Here is a 19,377-nt window from a genome sequence, read left to right as displayed (position 1 = left end):
CTCATCTTGAGAGCCAAGAGTGCTGCTCCCGAGAACTCCATATGCAACAATACTGAGTTGTTAGGCCTGTTCCTGTTGCCTTCTGCAATTAAACTGCTCCCCGGACATGGTTGTGCTCCCCTCACTGCGGGAGGGTCTTTTATGAGCTCTTTATGGTCCTGGGCAGATTATGTGAGTCCTCCTCTCTATTTGAGAGCTAGGTACTTTGCTCCTGGGCTAATGATCGCTTCAGTTGGGCTGGGTTCCCCTCTCTTTTCTAAGGGCCGAGCCCTCCGCTCTTTGAGCACTGTCACAGTGACATCAAGTGGTTTGGCTGCTTGCTGCCTCCCTGATAAGTTGCCCCTTTTGGTCGAGTCTAGCAATGCTCCCCTCATACTCTCCCCCCACTAAGTGCTCCCCCCACTAAAGATGGTTACTTTTGAGCAATCAGCCACCAACTCATCATATCTCCACTCATCTGAGTTTAGCAGTGCTCCCCCCACTAAAGATGGTTACTTTTGAGCATGCTGCTCCCAACTGAGCATCTGGGGTCTCCTCTCATCAGTCATCTGCTCCTTGGAGCTCCACTGAGCAGCATCCTCAGGTTGTTAGGCATCTCTCTGCCTCCCTGTTAGGCTACTCTCCTTGATTGGTCAAGCCTAGCAGTGTGTAGCCTAGCAGTACTCCCCTCACCCTATAGGGTTACCTGTGAACACACTGCTTCCTTCTGAGCGTTTGAGTTTCCTCTCTGCCTGGGATTCGAGTTCTCCGCCCCAGAGCTCCATGAGTCAGTAATGCTGCTCTTGTGGTTGAGCTTGTAGTGCTCCCCTCACTTTAGAGGGTTATCCATGAGCACACTGCATCTAATCTGAGTGCTGGTGTTCCCCTCTCGGTCTCAGAGCTGGATGCTAGGCCCCTTCTAGTTATGTAAGAGCACATGCTCCTAAGCCTGTTCTGTGACTGTTGTCGTGGAGTTGGCGGTGCTTCCCTCACATGGAGGGTTTTTCTATAAGATACCTCTTTTTCAATCCACAATCCTCTGGGCACAGGGACTCCCACTGAATTAAGTAACTGTTCCCTTGAGCAGACCACAGTCATGCAGAGGTTCTAGGCCTGCCAAAGTATCCGCCTCAGTTACCCTTTAGGAACTCTGTTTCTAGAATCCATATTATGGTAAGTGCATCCTGCACATTTTTTAAATCCTGCATGGTATGGATTATGCGCTGTCAGCCTCTTTCTCTGAGTTGGTCCAGACCCCGGTTTTTCACCTTGGACCCCACTCGACTTATGTATTCCTGGTGATACATTTTTGAGCAGGGTGTTTGCAACCAGAGATCTGCTGAGCCAGCTCATTCAGAGCTGGCAGTAGCCCTCTGGGTGACAGGCCAGAGTCTGGTTATTGTCCTAGATGCCTGGCCTTATACCGTTAAAGGAATCTCTTTTCTGATTCCAAGTCTTCGAGCTCCGCCCTGGGTTCAGGCTTTCTAGCCCAGCTCTTAACAGGTAAGTTTTTTAGGGTATGCAGCTAAGGCTTTTGGCCGAAGGGGATAATGTCACTAACAGCAGTCAAGGCATCATGGGGTAACTCCCATGGCTTGGTAGAGCTGGAACTTAGTGCTCGCCGTGGTGTTTGGCCTCGGAAGGGAACGTCTCAGGTTACGTATGTAACCTTTCACATACCTCCTCTAGACATCTTTCCATGCTTTGAATGCAAGCTTCAGATGAAGCCCGGAGCACCAGTAGTGATGTCATAGGCTGTCCCCGGCCAATGTTATTGTTGTGTTTAGATGTATGCTTCAGACACCAGTCACACTGAAGGCGTTCCCCATAGCGACCACTAGAGGATGCAGTGTCTCGTTACACTCAAACTGAACAAAATTTACATACATAACAAGAGACGTTATCCTCCCTTCTAATTGAATCTAGAAAAATGTTTATCCCAGTCATAAACTGTCTTAGAGCTTTTCCACTGGGAGTGCTTGGAAAAGGTATAACAATCTAACAATCAGTGGGCGTGGACATTTCTTCAGGTGGTTTACTAATGCGCAAACACAGACGCAACATCTCGTTTACATATCAGCCAAAAAATCCTCTCCCTTCTACCACATACTCTCTCTTCTCTGCGGTGCCTTCTCCAAGCAACAATAATTGCAGCCATTTCTAGCACAAAATAGTTTAAGACATGCTTTTTGGGCATTAAATAATAGCACAAATGCCAGTAATTTGACAAACGCAAATGTAAGTAAATCTTGTTGCGTGATTAATTTGAATACGTTCCTCCCATAAATTTTGCGTCTGAAAGGGAAACTCCTACAAATGCATATTCATAAGGTCAGGCCAAAAAATAACTGTCCACACCTTTTCAGCACTAATTCTTCACTGCACATCTTTAGTAAAACCTGAAAATACTATTTCAATGCCAAAAGACGGTTTGCGCTGGCGCAAGCTGTTAGTAAAACTGGTCCTAAATATGGAAGGAAGGACCAACGTTTAAGATCATCTTTAATTTTTCCATTGATTATATTAGAGTTATTCTTATACAAATTTATTAGATCTTTTGTTAGCCATACTCACAGATTTTTAAGTGAGTTGCATTTCCAGTTAATAATTAACTTATGTTATGTTATCAGTATTAAACCAAATTGCGAAATCTGAATTTTCTGTATGTTTAATTTATATCCTGATAACTGTCCATATTTAAAGAGGCTTTTTTTATTATAATATCAGGACAGTTGTATCACTCTGGCATTTTTTACTTCACATGCTGACATTTACTTAATTTTTACCCCCAAAAATGATCTATTTATCAATCAGTTATCAAACAATTAAAAACATGCTTATTATGAAAGGGTATTCTACTAAATTGAAATCAATCACTAAATTGATCTATTTCTAGTTTATTTTTACAACAAAAAAAAATAAATAAATAAAATAATTTGTGCCATGTTCCTTGCCCCAATTCTTAAACTAGAGATTATGAATTCCTTATAGTTGTAATGTAAGTTATTGTGTGACATACAAAGGCTGTATCCAGCTCGGCCTCTGGTCTCAACAGAAGCACACTCTGATCAATGGCCCGCACAGAGCATAAGGAGCCAGGACTGGCTTTCAGGTTAAGAGATGTCCTCTCTCCAGGTAGTGCGGTGGGAGACGAGAACTTTAAGGATACCTGTAAAAGCACAGGCACACTCTCATCACAACATAAAAACTTGAAGGGCACACTGAGTTCTGAAATGAGAATTCACGTGGGATTTTCTGACCTTGTTTGGCAAACATTCTTCAATGGGGAAGTCCATACTGTCTGCTACTGTTTCTCCGTTGGGAAGAACTGTGTAAACCACCACCTGAGCGTATGGAGTCAGAGCAGCCATATTCTTCACTCTGAATGTCACTTTTCCTTTGTTGAGAGAGCATTTGTGAAAACAAACAAGACACATGTTGAGACACAATGTGCATAAACCATAAAAATACCCTTATACAATAAGAGAACAATGTGATGGCTAATGTAAAAGAGCTGTGTACCTCTTCCAGTGTTCACATTCACAGACAGAAGATCATTTTGAACCATGCTGCCTCTGGACAAGACCTGAAATGCAGAGACATAATTACTGTATGGAATTAGGAAACCTTCAAGAAAAAATCTGTTTCTGAGCCAAAAAAGGTAGGAAATCATGGATATTATAATTCTGGCCAATGCTGATAATTATTTTAATATTATGGCAGCAACAAATGGGTGATATTAAAAGTCTAAACCATTTTGACAGTGTTACCAAAAAAGTAACATAACAAAAAAGAAAATTATCAATAAACATTTCAAAAATATAATAAAAAAAATAGATAAACATAATTAAATTTTCTAGATTAGCCTACAGTGTAACATAACAATTGAGTAAATGAGCATGAAGGATTTCATATATATATATACTCAATTGTTATGTATATATGTATATATATATATATATATATATATATATATATATATATGAAATCCTTCATGCCTCATTTACTCAATTGTTATGTATATATATATATATATATATATATATATATATATATATATATATATATATTATATATATATATATATATATAATATATATATATATATATATATATATATTAATTAGGGCTGTCAGTTTAACGTGTTAATTAATTAGTTATGAAAAAATAATGTGATTAAACGGTTACAGTTGAACCACTGATGGCAGATGGACTATTCTGAAGATGTCTTTTATAATTTTCAGGACCTTGACAGTGTAATTTACTTGGCAGTCTATGAGACAGAAACAAGCCTCCCGGTTTTCATCCAAAATATCTTAAATTGTGTTTCGAAGACGAACAAAGCTTTTACAGGTTTGGAACGATATGGGAGTAAGTGATTAATGAAAAAAAAAAATCATTTTGGGGTGGAGTAACCCTTTTTAAGCACTGGCCCGGCCCCCAGACCTGCAAGTCATCTTATATTTCATACAGTTGACTGTTGACAAATATGATGCAGGACAACTCCATAAACGAAGTTATGCACTAAAATTCAACATATTGGTGTAAAAATGCCCCTTTATAAGTTTTTGTCTCTTAATTATAAAATATGATAAGCGATATCACACCAGCAGCAAGAACAATATCACACAAGTGCTGTTTTTGTCACGAAGAACACAAGTGCAAATCATAGACTGTGGAATAAAGCGCAAATGTGATTTTATACAACAGTTCCATAAACAAGTAGTTTATATTGTGTTATGTACACAGACCTATTTCAAACACAATATTGTATTTTTGTTTAATATTTCCAACGAAAATATTACCTATAAAGTCACAGCAGAACTGCTGTGTGTCTGTGAACAACACAGCGGTGTTTAGTTCTGAATGAATTCACCTAAACCAATGGTGTAATTTACTTCATTCCTGAATGAATCAGCCGTTTGAATGAATCAAATCGAATTAATAAAGACTCATTTACAAAAAAAAGGAGCCGTTTTCTAATTTTTCTACTTTCAATATTAAAGTCCGCATGAAATCAAAATTGACTTTATTTACTTTAGTAGTGCACATTGCTAGTCTTGATATAAACAATTAACCTGTACAAGTAAATCCGCTGAAAAAGAATTGTCTTTGTAATCTTTAATCAAAATCTGAACATTTACTTCCGCTCTGGAATGGCATTCCTTTTCTGATGACGTCAGTTTGACGGCTTGGGCAAAATATCCTTAAACACACCCCGATACACGGATTATTTACTGCCACCTGCTAGTAGTTTTAGTTTCTACTTCAGCCTTAAGGTCGGGACACACCAAGCCGACTTCAAAGAACTAGCGGCAACGAAAGCCAACGGTGTTGTCGCCTCGCGTTGTCAGCATCGGACCAAAAAGCTGCACTTGAACACAACCGCACAGCCTACAGTCGGCGGCAAACTAACATGTGCGTTCTGCCCATGCGTGAGAGGAACAAGCTGTTCAAATCAGCAGCTATTAATAGTATTTTCCTTTCATAGGTCACTTCGATGCTGTGGTGACGTCACCGTATGGGAACACCTCTCGCTATGACGAATGTCTGAAGCCCTGTACCATCCCGCCAATTTCATTGGCCAAATAGCACTTGGCACCGCCCTACGCATGCATACGCATAGTATTTCGCTCAGATTTCATTTCCTTCAGGAAAGCGAATTCTCCGTGCCCTGGGAAAGCATCTCTTGTTTTTCCACTTTGCTCACTCTCTCCCACTCGAGTGTGTTTAATCAGCAAATTTGCTTTTGCAAACAATGTTTGCCCACCACGGCTTTGAATTCAGAGTACGTTCTGGCCGGCACATGCGGTTCTCTCCCTCCGAGCGGATGACAAGGAGAAACGCACCCCCCCTTCCTACAGTGAGCTGTTGGATGTGTTACCTGCGCGGTGGATAAACTATCCCTATCTAAACTGGACAACGGTTTTTTTATGTTATTTTTTTTTTTTTTTAACTAGTCGTGCACTTGCCCAGTTCCGTGAGCCGCTGCCCTTCTTCACGGACCTCCACCAAGAGGTTTCGAGGTCCTGGAAGCAGCCTTAATCAGCGCGCATCACAAACGCCGCGGATCTCACCACCATCACAAACGGAGGCTGTGAAAGAGCTGCGGCTGGCAACAGATTTTGCGCTAAGTGCTACCAAACACACTGCCCGAGCAGTGGACCGTTCTATGATGGGGATGTTAACGGTCGAGCGCCACCTTGGCTAATCTCGCCGACATTACAGAAAACCTGAGTCAGACGGCAAAGTCCTCAATCCCCTACAGCAGTTCCTGATACTTCTCTGTTCGTCAGGGACTGTGTTCTCCACTAGAGAGCACTGTTGGACCGCTAATGCACATCCAACCCTCTCACTGCAGTCCCCACGCTCTAACATTGACTGTCTCACAGCAAAAGGCGCCTCTAGCATCATTGGATCTAGCTATCATTTTGAGCACCCCTCAGACACTCTGCGCAATCCAGCCTTCAGAGTTTAAGGGATGGCACAAGAGGCTGACAAAGACGGCCCGTTTATGACGGCCCACATAGCTGCCGTAATCACGCTAGCGATGTGGCCCCATGCTCATTTTGTTGGATTAAATCCTGCCGTGGTTACGTTCCAGGATTAGGCACAACGAAACGCAGCGACTTTGACACATGTGCTTCCCTTGCTTACGGACGCCGCGAGCCTTCAGTGCTCGGACATTATAATGCATGTGGTAACGCTGCAGCCGCAGGTGGAGGCTTTGAAATCACTAACGGCATTTTCACTATGGGTGTTACACACAATTCGTTACTGATACACCATTCAGTTTCAAAAAGGCCCGCCTCTTTGCCGCAGAAATCTTCCCACGGTTGTTAAACCAAGGGAAATCGCAGTGCTGCGGCAGGAGATGTCATCTCTGCTGAGAAAAGGGGCTATAGAAGTACACCCCTCTCAGATGGAGTCAGGTTTTTACAGCCGCTATTTTGTTGTAAAAAAAAAAAAAGTGACGGTTTACAACCGATATTGAATTTACGGCGTGTGAATCTTGCACTCGGGACGAGCAAAATCAAGATGTTGATGGCAAAGTCTATTCTGTCTCAGATTTAACACAATCTATCTGAAGGGTGCATATTTTCATATTCAGATCATCAAGGGACACAGGAAGTTCCTCAGATTTGCTTTAGAGGGCAAAGCGTATCAATACCGTGTTCTTCCCTTCCGCTTAAGCCTTGACTCCTCGAACATTACGAAATGTATGGACGCAATTCTGGCCCGTTGTGGCTCCAGGGCGTTCGTGTATTAGATAACCTGGATGCTTGGCTGGTGTTAGCACCATTGCAGACTCAAGCACACTCTCATCAAGATCTTGTGCTGAATCATCTAAACAGCCTAGTTTACGTATGAATTTCCAGAAGAGTGTTTAATCCCCTCTCAGCGGATAACCTTTTCAGGAATAGACTTCCCGCGCGATGTCGGCAAGATTGTCCCTCCCGCGCATTCAGTCTCTCACGTCATGCCTGCGCCACTTCCAAGCAGGTCGCACAGTTACGGTGAGTTTGTGCCTCAGACTTCCGTTATAATCCACATAACATCCACCCAAACACATCTGGACTAAAAATCAAAAGCACCCAACCACTTTATTACCAAAAAGCCAGAGGATTTCACCCCGTTATTTCCACATACTACTATTTGAGACACGGAGGTGTGTTATATCAAAAAAAAACTTTTTATTAAAAAAAAACCCCCTAAAAATTATCTTTTATTGGATATTTTTTTTCACCAAGACACTGTCACGACGGATGCGTCGTTGACTGGTTGGGAGCTGTTTGTCAAGGACGTCCAGCTCACGGAGTATGGATGGAGACACAACGTGACTGGCATATAAATGGTTGGAATTGCTAGCAGTTTTTCTAGCTCTCCAATATTTATCGAGACAGCTGTTTGGCCGTCATATGTTAATCAGTTCAGACAACATAGCGGTTGTCTCGTATCTGAATCATCAAGGAGGGTTACGCCCATACAAAGGTTGGACCAACGAGGAATATTCTTCTTTGGTCTCAGAACAAATTCTGTCGATCCAAGTGGTTCATGTCCCCGGGCGGTTGAACTTCGGAATGGATTTGCTCTCCAGACAGAGCCTGGAGCAAGGGGAATAAAGGTTGCACCCCCAGCCACCATTACACTTCAAGTGCCCTCAAACACTCATAGGCTTGGATGCGCTAAAACAAAGCAACGCTTGCTTACCATTTTGAATATTAATAATGTTGATAACTTTAATCATTTTAAGCAGCTCATGCTGTTATGAAAACATTCGCTTATAAGAATGACTGAGAAAGATCACGTAACATTTAAACAGCCTTCTGTACCGCCTTCATTCACGTGGTTGTTTTCATTACTTTTGATTTAATTCTCGGCACTGACTCGTTTGCTAAACTGAACATCCAATCAGAGCTCTCACTCAAGCCGACGGCCCCGATGTCCCCGACGCCGATTCAACATGTTGAATCAGGCAAACTGCCACCGATGTGAGCCCGACGAGTGGAACACACCAAACAAACTAGCCCAACCGTTGCTCGCCGTCGCTCGGTGTGTCCCGGATTTCAGATGTCACGCCCACGGACCGTTGGCTAAACGTCTGATGCATATGGCACACAAAAGTGGAAACACTTCAGGAGTGTCGAAGTCATCATCGGATTGGTTGAATTCTACAGGATTTTCGCGAGAACACACCGGTCTGTTATTGTGGCGACATTTCCATGACCCGAAATGTGACGATGACCCCCTCACGAAAGAAGAAAGCCTAGTGTTTAAAACAGTGACAACGAGTACTTATCAGGATCAACTAAACATCCACAAATTTGCAAAGCATCTGTACAATAAAGTTTGCGGCATAGAATCTGTCAACATTTCCACAACCCCAAAACCCAACCGGTCTGTTATTGTGGCGACATTTCCATGACCCGAAATGTGACGATGAACAAAACGAACTGTGATTGGTTGTTTGACATGTCTGTCAAACGGCCTCATGGGCGGGCCTTGACCAATGAAAGTCGCCATAGATTCCAGACCTTCAGTCTGGCTACGTGAGACTACTTCTTTAGAGTATCATTTAATTTATTTCAATAAATAAATAAATAAAATTAAAGGCATAGTTCACCAAAAATAAATAAATTAATAAATACATTATGTCATCATTTACTCACCCTCATGTTGTTTCAAACCTGAATGACTTAGGCTACTTTCTTTTGCACAACATAAAAGAAGGTATTTTGAAGACTGTTGGTAACAAAGCTGTTTTGGCTACCAGTGACTTTCATTGCATGAACAAAAAATACTGAGATGTTTCTCAAATTATTTTCTTTTATGTTCCATAGTTTATGTTAGGCTACTGTAGAATAAACATTTAACACAAGCTTTGAATTATCTTTTGGAGTATTTTCACAGCCAAATTTTATCAGACCATTATAGGTTTATATTGGATTATAAACCCATCAGATGTAAGGATAGTTGTTTTTTACAGGTCCAAGCGTCTACTTGTTTCACTTGAGAATACTATCCCAACAGTCATTTATGAACACTATTTATTCCAATTACACATTTGAGCTAAGCACTGAAATCTTGCGGTATACACTACAGTCTCTGTCCTCATGGTATCTGATACACTAACATTTTAACAATTTATAAAAGTTGAATCATTGTCTGACCATTTGGGATTTCGTTACGATGATTAAGGTTAGGATTATGCTTTTTCGGTAATATTACATCACATCGTTGTTGTTTTCTTGTGGGATCTGATAGAGCATTTGAACTGGAAGTAGTGACGCATGACATCAGACTTAACAAGTGGATACTGGTTTGATAAACTAATAAATCTCTGCAAATTAAGAATTGAAGTAAAACCATGGTTTAAAAAATAATAAAAAATAAAAAGATTGTCAATATTCTATAACAAATTCATTAAATTCTATCCCTTGTTTAAGTAAACCATGGTTTAAAGAAATAATAAAAAATAAAAAGATTGTCAATGTTAAACATACAATGTAGAAGAAATCCAAGGTTTTCTGGCCTGTTTTCAGCGCACTGCCCTGAATGATGTAACTGGCTGTCACTGTTGCATCATTTTTACAGCTGAGCTTCTCTGGGGCCTTTGTCAACATCAGGAAACTTTTGCTTTTGGAGTAAAAGGGTCTTAGGTAGAGATAGCCTAATGGCTCATATCTAAAAGCTTCAAAATCAGTCCGTTCTTCACCTCCTTTATGATGGACCTAATAATAAAAATAAAAAAAACAGTTTGAAAATCATCAGTATACTGAACATGATGTTTATGTGTATACAGTCACAAGAAAAAGTAAGTGAACTGTTTTCAATTTTCTGGTTTTCTTCATCGATTGGTCATGAAATTTGATTTGATTTTCACCAATGTAACAAGTATCAACAAACACAATATTTCTAAGCTGATAAAACGCAACCATCATCTTTCATGTCTTTACTGAGCACACTCATTAAACATACAAAGTGATGGTGGAAAAAGTAAATGCTCAATGTGGTGAAAAAGAACCCTACAAAAACTGCTAAAGACTTGAAGGATTCACTGAAGCTGGTTCACATTCATGTGTCAACCATATTTAAAAGTGACAGCTGAAAACTCATCTCTTTCGAAGCTACTTGACTTCATCGTATAAAAAAAATGTCTTTCTCTTTATTCCTTCTTCTTCTAGCTTGTACTTATTTGAACAATGCCTGAAACTTGGTATTACAAGCACTTCCTGTGTCTGTTTGTCTCTTTAAGAAGAATAGCTTTATGTATCCCCCAATTGTAAGTCACTTTGGATAAAAGCATCTGCAAAATGACTAAATGTAAATGTAAAACATTGAACAGGCATGGTATCCATGGAAGGAAACCACAAAGGAAGCCACTGCTCTCCAAACAAAACACTGAAGCACACCTAAAGTTTGCCAAAGACCACCTTCACACTCCACAACACTACTGGGAAATGTCTTGTGGACAAATAGAATTGTTTGGGAAGAACATGCAGCGCTATTTATGGTGTAAAAAGAAAATAGTGTGCCAACATGAAAACATCATCCCAACAGTGAAGTATGGTGGAGGTAGCATTATGATTTAGGGCTGCTTTGCTAAGGGGAAAAAGTCCCAAGTTTATCAGGATATCTTACAGGATAATCTCAAACTGGCTGTCTGCAAGCTGAAGCTCAGACGAAACTGTGGGATGCAGCAGGATTATAACCTTAAACACTGAAGTAAATCTATTACAGAATGGCTTGGAATCATAAAATCCACCTTCTGGATTGGCCCAGTCAAGCCCACAGACCTCAACCCAATAGAAATGCTGTGGAATGACCTCAAGAGAGCCATTCACACCAGACGTTCCAAGAATATGGGTGAGCTGAAGCAGTTCTGTAAGGAGGAATGGTCCAAAATTACTCCTGGACGTGCAGGTCTAATACACAGCTAGAGGAAGTGCTTGCTTGAGGTTTTTGCTGCAAAAGGTGGTTAAACCAGTTATTAAAACAAGTTTCACTTACTTTTTCCACCATCACTTTGTTATGTAACACAATGGGTGTGTTCAATAAGACATGAAAGATCATGACTGTTTGTGTTTTATAGAAATATTGTGTTTGACTTTAGTGAAGATCAGATCACATTTCATGACCAATTTAAGCAGAAAACCAGGAAACTGAAAATAGTTTACTTACTTTTTCTTGCAACTGTGCATAAACATAATCTAAAAAACTAATAATAATTAAAAAATCACTTCTAACCTGTAATTCCACAGGTAATTCTAACCAGTCCGAAGTGTCAAATGAGAAGCGGGCAGTGCCATTGATGTCTGTCATCAGTGTTACATTGACACTTTTATCCCCATACTGCGCATATACAACCACTGGCTCATTTTTCATCACACTGGAATGTGGATTAGTGACCACAAGCTGTTTAAAAACAAAAATGATTACTTTACAAACAAAAGTAGCACTTCCTGTACACAATATGGCCACACTACTAATGTTCTCGCTGCAAAACAGATTATTTACTAATGTTGCTGCATTTTAAGAAGTTTATGCTACCACAATAAACTTTTTATAAAGATGTTTGTCAAAACACATGTGGACTGCAAAGTTACTTCAGAGAATTTGCTCTATAATTATTAGTAAAGCTAATGACCTCAAGCTAGCGGTTACCTTTCCCTTAAAGACCATGCCAGGCCTGTATGTATTTGGTGTGTCTTCATAGTGAACTTTGACATAATCCCTGGTAAACATAGCTGAGGTAGTACCAACCATAGTTATCCCTGGAGGAACAAAAGACCAATGTTTCATTACTCTATTTTGGAGAGTAAAAATGGAAACAGCCATTTGTTTTACACCCTCACCTGTTCCAGACTCTTCAACTGTACTATTCACTTCGAAAGATCCTCTTGAAGTCATGCCAAATTCTGTTACATCTATCACCCGAGACCCACAGCCAGTCTTGTCAGTCTGAATGAATAAGGATGAAATGAAAATGGTAATTTAGAATTTTAAAATATGTTGCAACATGGACAATTGTGAAAAGAGACCTTGTGTGTGTGTGGGTGTGTTTGTTTAAAATTACTTATAATGGTGTGAACTATATTTTAAATGTATATTAAATGCAATTAGCTGAATTTTAGAGGTTTTAGAGTCTCTATATGTAATTTCATAAGTACTTCTATTGTTCTTGAAATATGGTTAAAGTGTACTGCCGAATGTACTGACAAGAATTAGTTGCAATTTTGTACATCTAAAATGTATTAACTTTAAATGTAATACTGAATAACACACTACAGTTAAAAGTAGTCAGGTACTTTACTTTAGTATGTAGGTCAACACATCAAAATAAGTTTACTTTTTAATGCATGACAAAATATTTATAAAAAAATACTATTAGTGCATATTCAATACGTTTCAACACACTTAATTTTCACAAGGGGACTGTCTATGGTGTAAAATAGTAGCTTTTGTACAGCATTTGCCATTTATAAACAGCAATGTCAGAAATGCTGTTTACTAAGAAATTGCCTTCTTAGGCAAACCTTGTAATACAGTATATATAGAGAGTTTTAAGAGAATAAATGCTGATTAGTACAGTATTTTTAGGATTACAAGCCCAAAAGGTAACAGTTTTGTGTGTGCAGAGGGTAACGCACCATCATTGAATATTTCTTGCATATGGGAACACTGTCAGGGAAAACAGGTCTAATATAATAGATCTCAAAGCTTTGCCCACACACTTCAGCATTCACGGACCCCAACACAGGCTTGCCGTAAGTGTATCTAAAGACAGAAATGATCTCATCAGGCTAAACATATCACTGAATTACAGGTATGTATGTCCCTCATTTATCTGTAAAGAAATTTATATTATTTGTAATAAATTCTTACTTTGCACAAACTTTCAGTGTAACCTCTTTGTCCAGGATGGTTATAATGGAGGGAAAACTGATGTTCACTTCATATTTTGGCAGAACTAAAAGAGAAATGTGGGGAAAAAATTGTAAAAATGGACACATTAAAAGCTGATCTGTTTTGGATTGACAAAAAATAAAGCTGAATCCTGGTTCTGACCATATTCTTTAATTTCAAAGCTGTGTGATATTTGTTGGTTCTTCTCATCCCAAGCAGTGATCGTGTAGAAACCCTCAGCGGCTTCTGGAGACATGGAGTGGGACAGATCCAAAATGCCAATCCTTGTGGCCTGATTCAACCACTGACCAATGCGATTTGAATAAGGGTCCTAAACAACAGTGGCACATAATGAAAAAGCCTGCAGTGGAATCAAATTGCATTTAATTAAAGTAACAAACCATAAACAGATCATGGTTGCTTGAAGGATTTTACCTGGAGTTCTACCGTTTGAAACTGCAAGAGAAAGACAGAAGAAAGTCATTTCAGTTAGGGCAAAAGGACAAAAATATGTATCCCTTTAGCTGAAAATAAAGTAAAATCACGTAAATTCAAATAAATTTACCATTTGATTGCGAGGCAAGAAATTGGAATCCAGAGACACAATGCGAAATTTAACTGGGAAGAACAATTTTGAGACAGAATATTAATACATACAGTTTGCAAAAAAGAAAGACTCAAAGGCTCGTATTAATAAGAACAAATGAGTACTGACATCTTAAACTATTTTGGAATGATTTACAAATAGAAGTATTACTTGTTTGTCCAGGCTTGTAGATAGGCTTGTCTGATTGGATGAAAATAAGATTTTTGGAGGGAATTATGAGGATCTTAGTGTTGTTGTTTAGGGATGTTTCTCCCCCTCGGATTACAAAATCAACAGATGCCACAGACTCCACAGTGACTACAGGAACCTGGAAGATTAAGAAATTAAGAAAACAGTGTGTGTATAACTCGTATAACAGACAATAGTCTAAATTTAAATGCATCATCAACACTACAGGGACCCCTGAACAATCCAGTAGTGAAAAATATATACAAGATTAATGATAAATGCAAGTTTTAGGGTTTCACTTGCACATTAATTATATTTTATATCTCACTATGGATAGGCTGGTAACACTTAATAATATGGCAGCACTAATATGCATTAATTCATGCTTAACTAATGCATAGATAATCATGAGTTAATGTAACCCATGAAGAACTAAACCATTTATTAATAATTACTGCATCAGCAACAAATGAACATTCTATATGATTCATAGATTAAATAATAAATCAGCTGTTATTAGTTAAATGTGTCATAAAGTATTTATTCCCTAATAACATATTATATTAACTAACTGTGTAAATTCATATGTTAATTACCACAATGGGTTGAAGCAAGCATTTCAACTTCCAGTTGTCTGCTTTAATTAGTCATTAGCTAATGATTTGCAAAGGTATCATTATGTTATGACTTTACTTGTTGAGGCACAGAACTATTAACTAATTGAAGCTGAAATGCATGCTTCAACACATTGTGGTAATTACAATATGAATTTACTTAATTCGTAAATATAATATGCTATTATGGAATTAAAGCATTATGATACATTTAACTAATAACAATTTATTGATTACTTAATCTATGAATCATATAGAATGTTCATTAGTTGCTGATGCAGTAATCATTAATAAATGGTTTAGTTCTTCATGAGTTATATATTAACTCATGATTAACTGTGCATTAGTTAAGCATTATTTGATGCATATATGTGCACCCATATAGTAAAGTGTTACCGATAGGCTCTTTAACTTTAATGCCATTTTATAAGTGTTGTGCAGACATAATAGGAAAAGGCCTTGATCTCTAAAACATAGCTTTTGCACAAGTAAAGTCAATTTCTCTGTTCTGTTCAGCTGAGTATATTGACCTTAAAAGTGACACATTTGTAGAAATCCTTTTTAATGGAGCCCTGTTGTAGAATGGTCAGGTTGCGATTGTCAGTCCTCAAAGTTACCACTATAGAAAGTGTTTCTTTGGGCTCATGAATCTGTGCACACAGAGTCTCTGTGCTGCCACCCACCGCCTGGGAAGTGACTGTCACCAGGTAGATGCTGAAAGAAGACAAAACACAATGAAATACATTTAGAGACTTGCATAAACCATACAATGACTATAAAATGCCTTATTAGCATAAGTTTAGTGTTGCACGAGCCTGCACAAAAACAAGTAGATGTTGTGTAAGTGGTTGGTGCAGTATAAATGTGGCACTGGCACTATTATGGATTACCTTAAAAAAAAAAAAAAAAATAAAAAAAAAAAAAAATATATATATATATATATATATATATATATATATATATATATATATATATATATATATATATATATATATATATATATATATATATATATATATATACATTTAACCAGACAATACATATAGTGTTGTTTAAGATGTAATTAAAATAAATATAATACAATTTATATTGAATAGTTATACACTACAAGTCACAAGTTTGGAATAATTTAAATGTTTAATGTTTTTGAAAGAAGTCAACAAGGCTGCTTTTTTTTTTTTTTTTTTTTTTTTATATATATTCAGTAAAAACAGTAATATAATGCAATAGCATAACAATTTAATATAAATTTAATCCTGTGATGGCAAAGCTGAATTTTACTCCGGTCTTCAGTGGCACATTATCCTTCAGAAGTCATTTTAATATGTGGATGCTGCTCAGTTTTTATCAGTTATTAAAAATGGTTATTATAAAAGTCCAAAACAGATTTTGTTGATTCATATTTTATGAAAAACATTTGCATTATATCAGGATTATTAGATAAATAGAAGGTTCAAATGAACAACAGAATAATAAATACCTCTGCTGACACTTTTGATGAATCCTTGTTGAATAAAGTGTTAATTAGGCCTACTTAAAAAAAAAAAAAAAAAAAAAAAAAAAAAAAAAAATTCCACTTCACAATCCCCACCAAAATATTAAGCAGTACAACTGATTTCAGTATTACTGATAATAATACATATTTTTGAGCAGCAAATCAGCATATTCAAATTATTCGAAATGACACAAGAACTGGAGTAATGATGCTGAAAATTCAATTTGCCATCAAAGGAATACATTATATTTTAATAAATATTCAAATAGAAAACAAGATCTATTAAATTGTAATAATATTTCACAATATTACAGTTGTTACTGAATTTTTGATGCAGTCATGGTGAGCTAATGAACTAATAAAAGTAAATAAATCTAATTAAGCTTCATAATTTACTGGGCATTCACAGAATTCCCTGCACAAACCTTGACATTTGATTCTTTTTTGTATTTTCAGTTATTAGGTTAGCATTAATTAGTCTTATGTTATGTGTGATACTGATAGTGTTTTGTGTTTGTATGGGTAATGCTGTGTTGTCTCTTTATGTTTTTATTGAGCTGTGAAATAAGCCAATATTGCTTTAACTCATAGAGTTAAATAGAGTATTTTAATAGCTAAAATTAAATATGGTCATCAAAATGCTTTCCATAACGCTTGCTTGCAACATCGTCACTGTGTCTCTCTTCCGGTAAGTTTTTACTGTACATCTTAAAATAAACTGTTTACAGTGTGTTACATGTGAACACAAAAGTTGTCCTAAATTTTTCATCAGTGTCTAGTTGTGGAAGACAATCGTCTGGTCCTCAACCTGCAAGTTTTCCTCATAACTCTACCTTCTGTTATCTTGTATTTGTGAAGATAATAATCATAAAGGCTCTTACGGATCGGTGGCTCCACTCATTAATGAGCATTGCAGCAGCAGCAGCAGTGGCAAAAGTGATAGAAGCATCCCGAGCAGTTAGTCCAGCACAGGCGCAGAGAACTCGCCCAATGATCCCATCACACAAGAGCGGACTTTTATACACCTCTGTAGTCCTCCTCCCTGTCCTACCACACCAAGGTATGGAAAGTTGAGCAACTGGTATGATGAGGAGTTGGATAATTTGGGATCGACATAGCCATTATCTGTGTTGTGCAACACGTAAGTGGACAGTGATTCACTGAAGTTAATTAACTTGTAAAGTGGCTGAATGAGCTCACTTTTTTTGTTGTTTGCAAAGATTACTTTGACAAACAAGCTGTATTGATCAACTGAGTTATGTGACAAAGGGAATTTTATGTATTGCAACAATAAAATAAAATAAAATAAATAAAATAAAATAAAATAAAATAAAATAAAATAAAATAAAATAAAATAAAATAAAATAAAATAAATAAAATAAAATAAAATAAAATAAAATAAATGAAGGTCACATTAAAAGACCTGAAAATTACTTTTAAGATGAAGTGAAACAAAAGCAAACAATAAATATAATAAAACAAAACATTATATTTTTTCAAATTTTATTTTATTATTTTACCAGGCAGTCATTTTATTTTAATGACTTTTAACTCTTGTTCCTTAAAATATCTTAAAATCTATTTTTAAAAACTAATGAAATCCACCATTAAAAATATTTGTATATTTTAAACTGTGATAAACTTGAAAAAGTAAAACAAAAAATTACAGCACTTTAAATTAAATTAAATGCCCTTAATGTAGAGGGTATTTACACCAAAAGTGTGATTGGGATAGTAAAGATTACAAAAGACAGCTGTCCAACCTACTGTTTTGTGAATCACAAACTGTAGTCTTTTTGATGTGATTGACCCATCTTTGACCTTTTGCTGACCTCTTTCTTCTGTTTTTTCAAGTCTCGCATCACATCAGAAAGGCATTCATTTTAAGTTAATTAAATTTTATGGGTCTTGCTTTCGGTCTCATTCGCTTCCAGCTATTTATATCTGTACAAAACCGCTTGTTTTGCTGCTTGATATTGCAAATCTACGTCTTACCATATTATTTTAATGCATTATCTTAATTATGAACATATTTGTAGTACAAGCAGTTCGACTGTTTACACGCACACTGTAATTCTTCTAGTTATTTCCCTATAGCGACTAATGAACCGGAAGACTTGCCCATAGGCTTACTTCCATGTTGAAAAATAAGGTGGATAAATAGCAGAAAATCCTGCTACTTTTACATAGTGTAAATATAATCTATCACTATTTGCACTTAGTGTAAATAGCACCTATCACTATTTGTACTCAGTGTAAATAGTATCTATCGTTAAGAAAATATGGTATTTTCACTTAGTGTAAATACCATCTAATTGCTATCAAAACATTTCAATTCTGTCCCCTCACTGAGGCAGAAGTATCAAAACTTCTTCTCTACAGCCATCCTATAACATGCCTTCTAGACCCAATCCCCTCATACCTTCTCCAGGCCATCTCTCCTACACTCTTACCAGCTTTCACACACATCATCAACACAACTCTCCTCACAGGCACCCCAATGCTCAAAAAACCTACATTAAACACTTCTCTTATAGGCAGCTACAGATCTGTCTCTCTCCTTCCATTCATAAAGAAAACCCTCAAACAAGTTGTTTTCAACCAGGTATCATTGTTTCTTTCACAGAAAAACAAACTGGCCGCTAACCAGTTAGGTTTCAGAAGTGGCCATTCAATGGAGACTGTGCTACTGTCAGTCACGGAAGCCTTGCGGATTGCAAAAGCTAATTCCAAAGTTCAGTTCTTATTCTGCTGGATCTATCTGGTGCTTTTGACACTGTCAATCATCAGATCCTCCTGTCTGCCCTCTCATCAATGGGCATCACAGGGATTCCACTTCACTGGTTTGAATCCTATCTCACTGGTAAATCTTTCAGGGTGGCCTGGAGAGGCGAGGTATCCAAAGCACATCAACTGGTCACTGGGGTTCCTCAGGGATAAGTTCTTGGACCCCTCTTCTTCTCCATATACAATACACTACATCACTGGTTCTCATCATACAGGCACATGGCTTCTCCTACCATTGCTATGCTGATGACAAACAGCTCTATCTCTCATTTCAACCAGATGATCCAAAGGTAGCTGCAGGGATCCCAGGCTGCCTGGCG

General features: G+C 37.6%; 1 protein-coding gene across 1 annotated transcript in view; it reads right to left on the bottom strand.

Annotated features, from left to right (window-relative positions):
* Positions 1 to 17,254, bottom strand: part of LOC109103528 (alpha-2-macroglobulin-like protein 1) — a 32,052-nt gene extending 14,798 nt beyond the window's left edge. Inside the window, exons 1-15 of the mRNA XM_042739340.1 lie at positions 17,152 to 17,254; positions 15,306 to 15,489; positions 14,144 to 14,300; positions 13,952 to 14,004; positions 13,822 to 13,842; positions 13,549 to 13,717; positions 13,366 to 13,450; positions 13,131 to 13,257; positions 12,336 to 12,441; positions 12,145 to 12,254; positions 11,728 to 11,895; positions 9,984 to 10,211; positions 3,502 to 3,565; positions 3,240 to 3,376; positions 2,999 to 3,148 (exon numbers count right to left, since the gene is read on the bottom strand). Of these exons, the coding sequence (XP_042595274.1) occupies positions 2,999 to 3,148; positions 3,240 to 3,376; positions 3,502 to 3,565; positions 9,984 to 10,211; positions 11,728 to 11,895; positions 12,145 to 12,254; positions 12,336 to 12,441; positions 13,131 to 13,257; positions 13,366 to 13,450; positions 13,549 to 13,717; positions 13,822 to 13,842; positions 13,952 to 14,004; positions 14,144 to 14,300; positions 15,306 to 15,489; positions 17,152 to 17,219 (1,827 nt within the window). The 5' untranslated portion in view covers positions 17,220 to 17,254. The remainder of the gene's footprint in view (positions 1 to 2,998; positions 3,149 to 3,239; positions 3,377 to 3,501; positions 3,566 to 9,983; positions 10,212 to 11,727; positions 11,896 to 12,144; positions 12,255 to 12,335; positions 12,442 to 13,130; positions 13,258 to 13,365; positions 13,451 to 13,548; positions 13,718 to 13,821; positions 13,843 to 13,951; positions 14,005 to 14,143; positions 14,301 to 15,305; positions 15,490 to 17,151) is intronic.
* Positions 17,255 to 19,377: the final 2,123 nt, after the last annotated feature.

This window comes from Cyprinus carpio, chromosome B15 (genome assembly GCF_018340385.1).
Source record: "Cyprinus carpio isolate SPL01 chromosome B15, ASM1834038v1, whole genome shotgun sequence".
NCBI lineage: Eukaryota > Metazoa > Chordata > Actinopteri > Cypriniformes > Cyprinidae > Cyprinus > Cyprinus carpio.
Note: the sequence above shows the minus strand (reverse complement) of the source record. Positions and strands in the feature narration are given on the sequence as shown.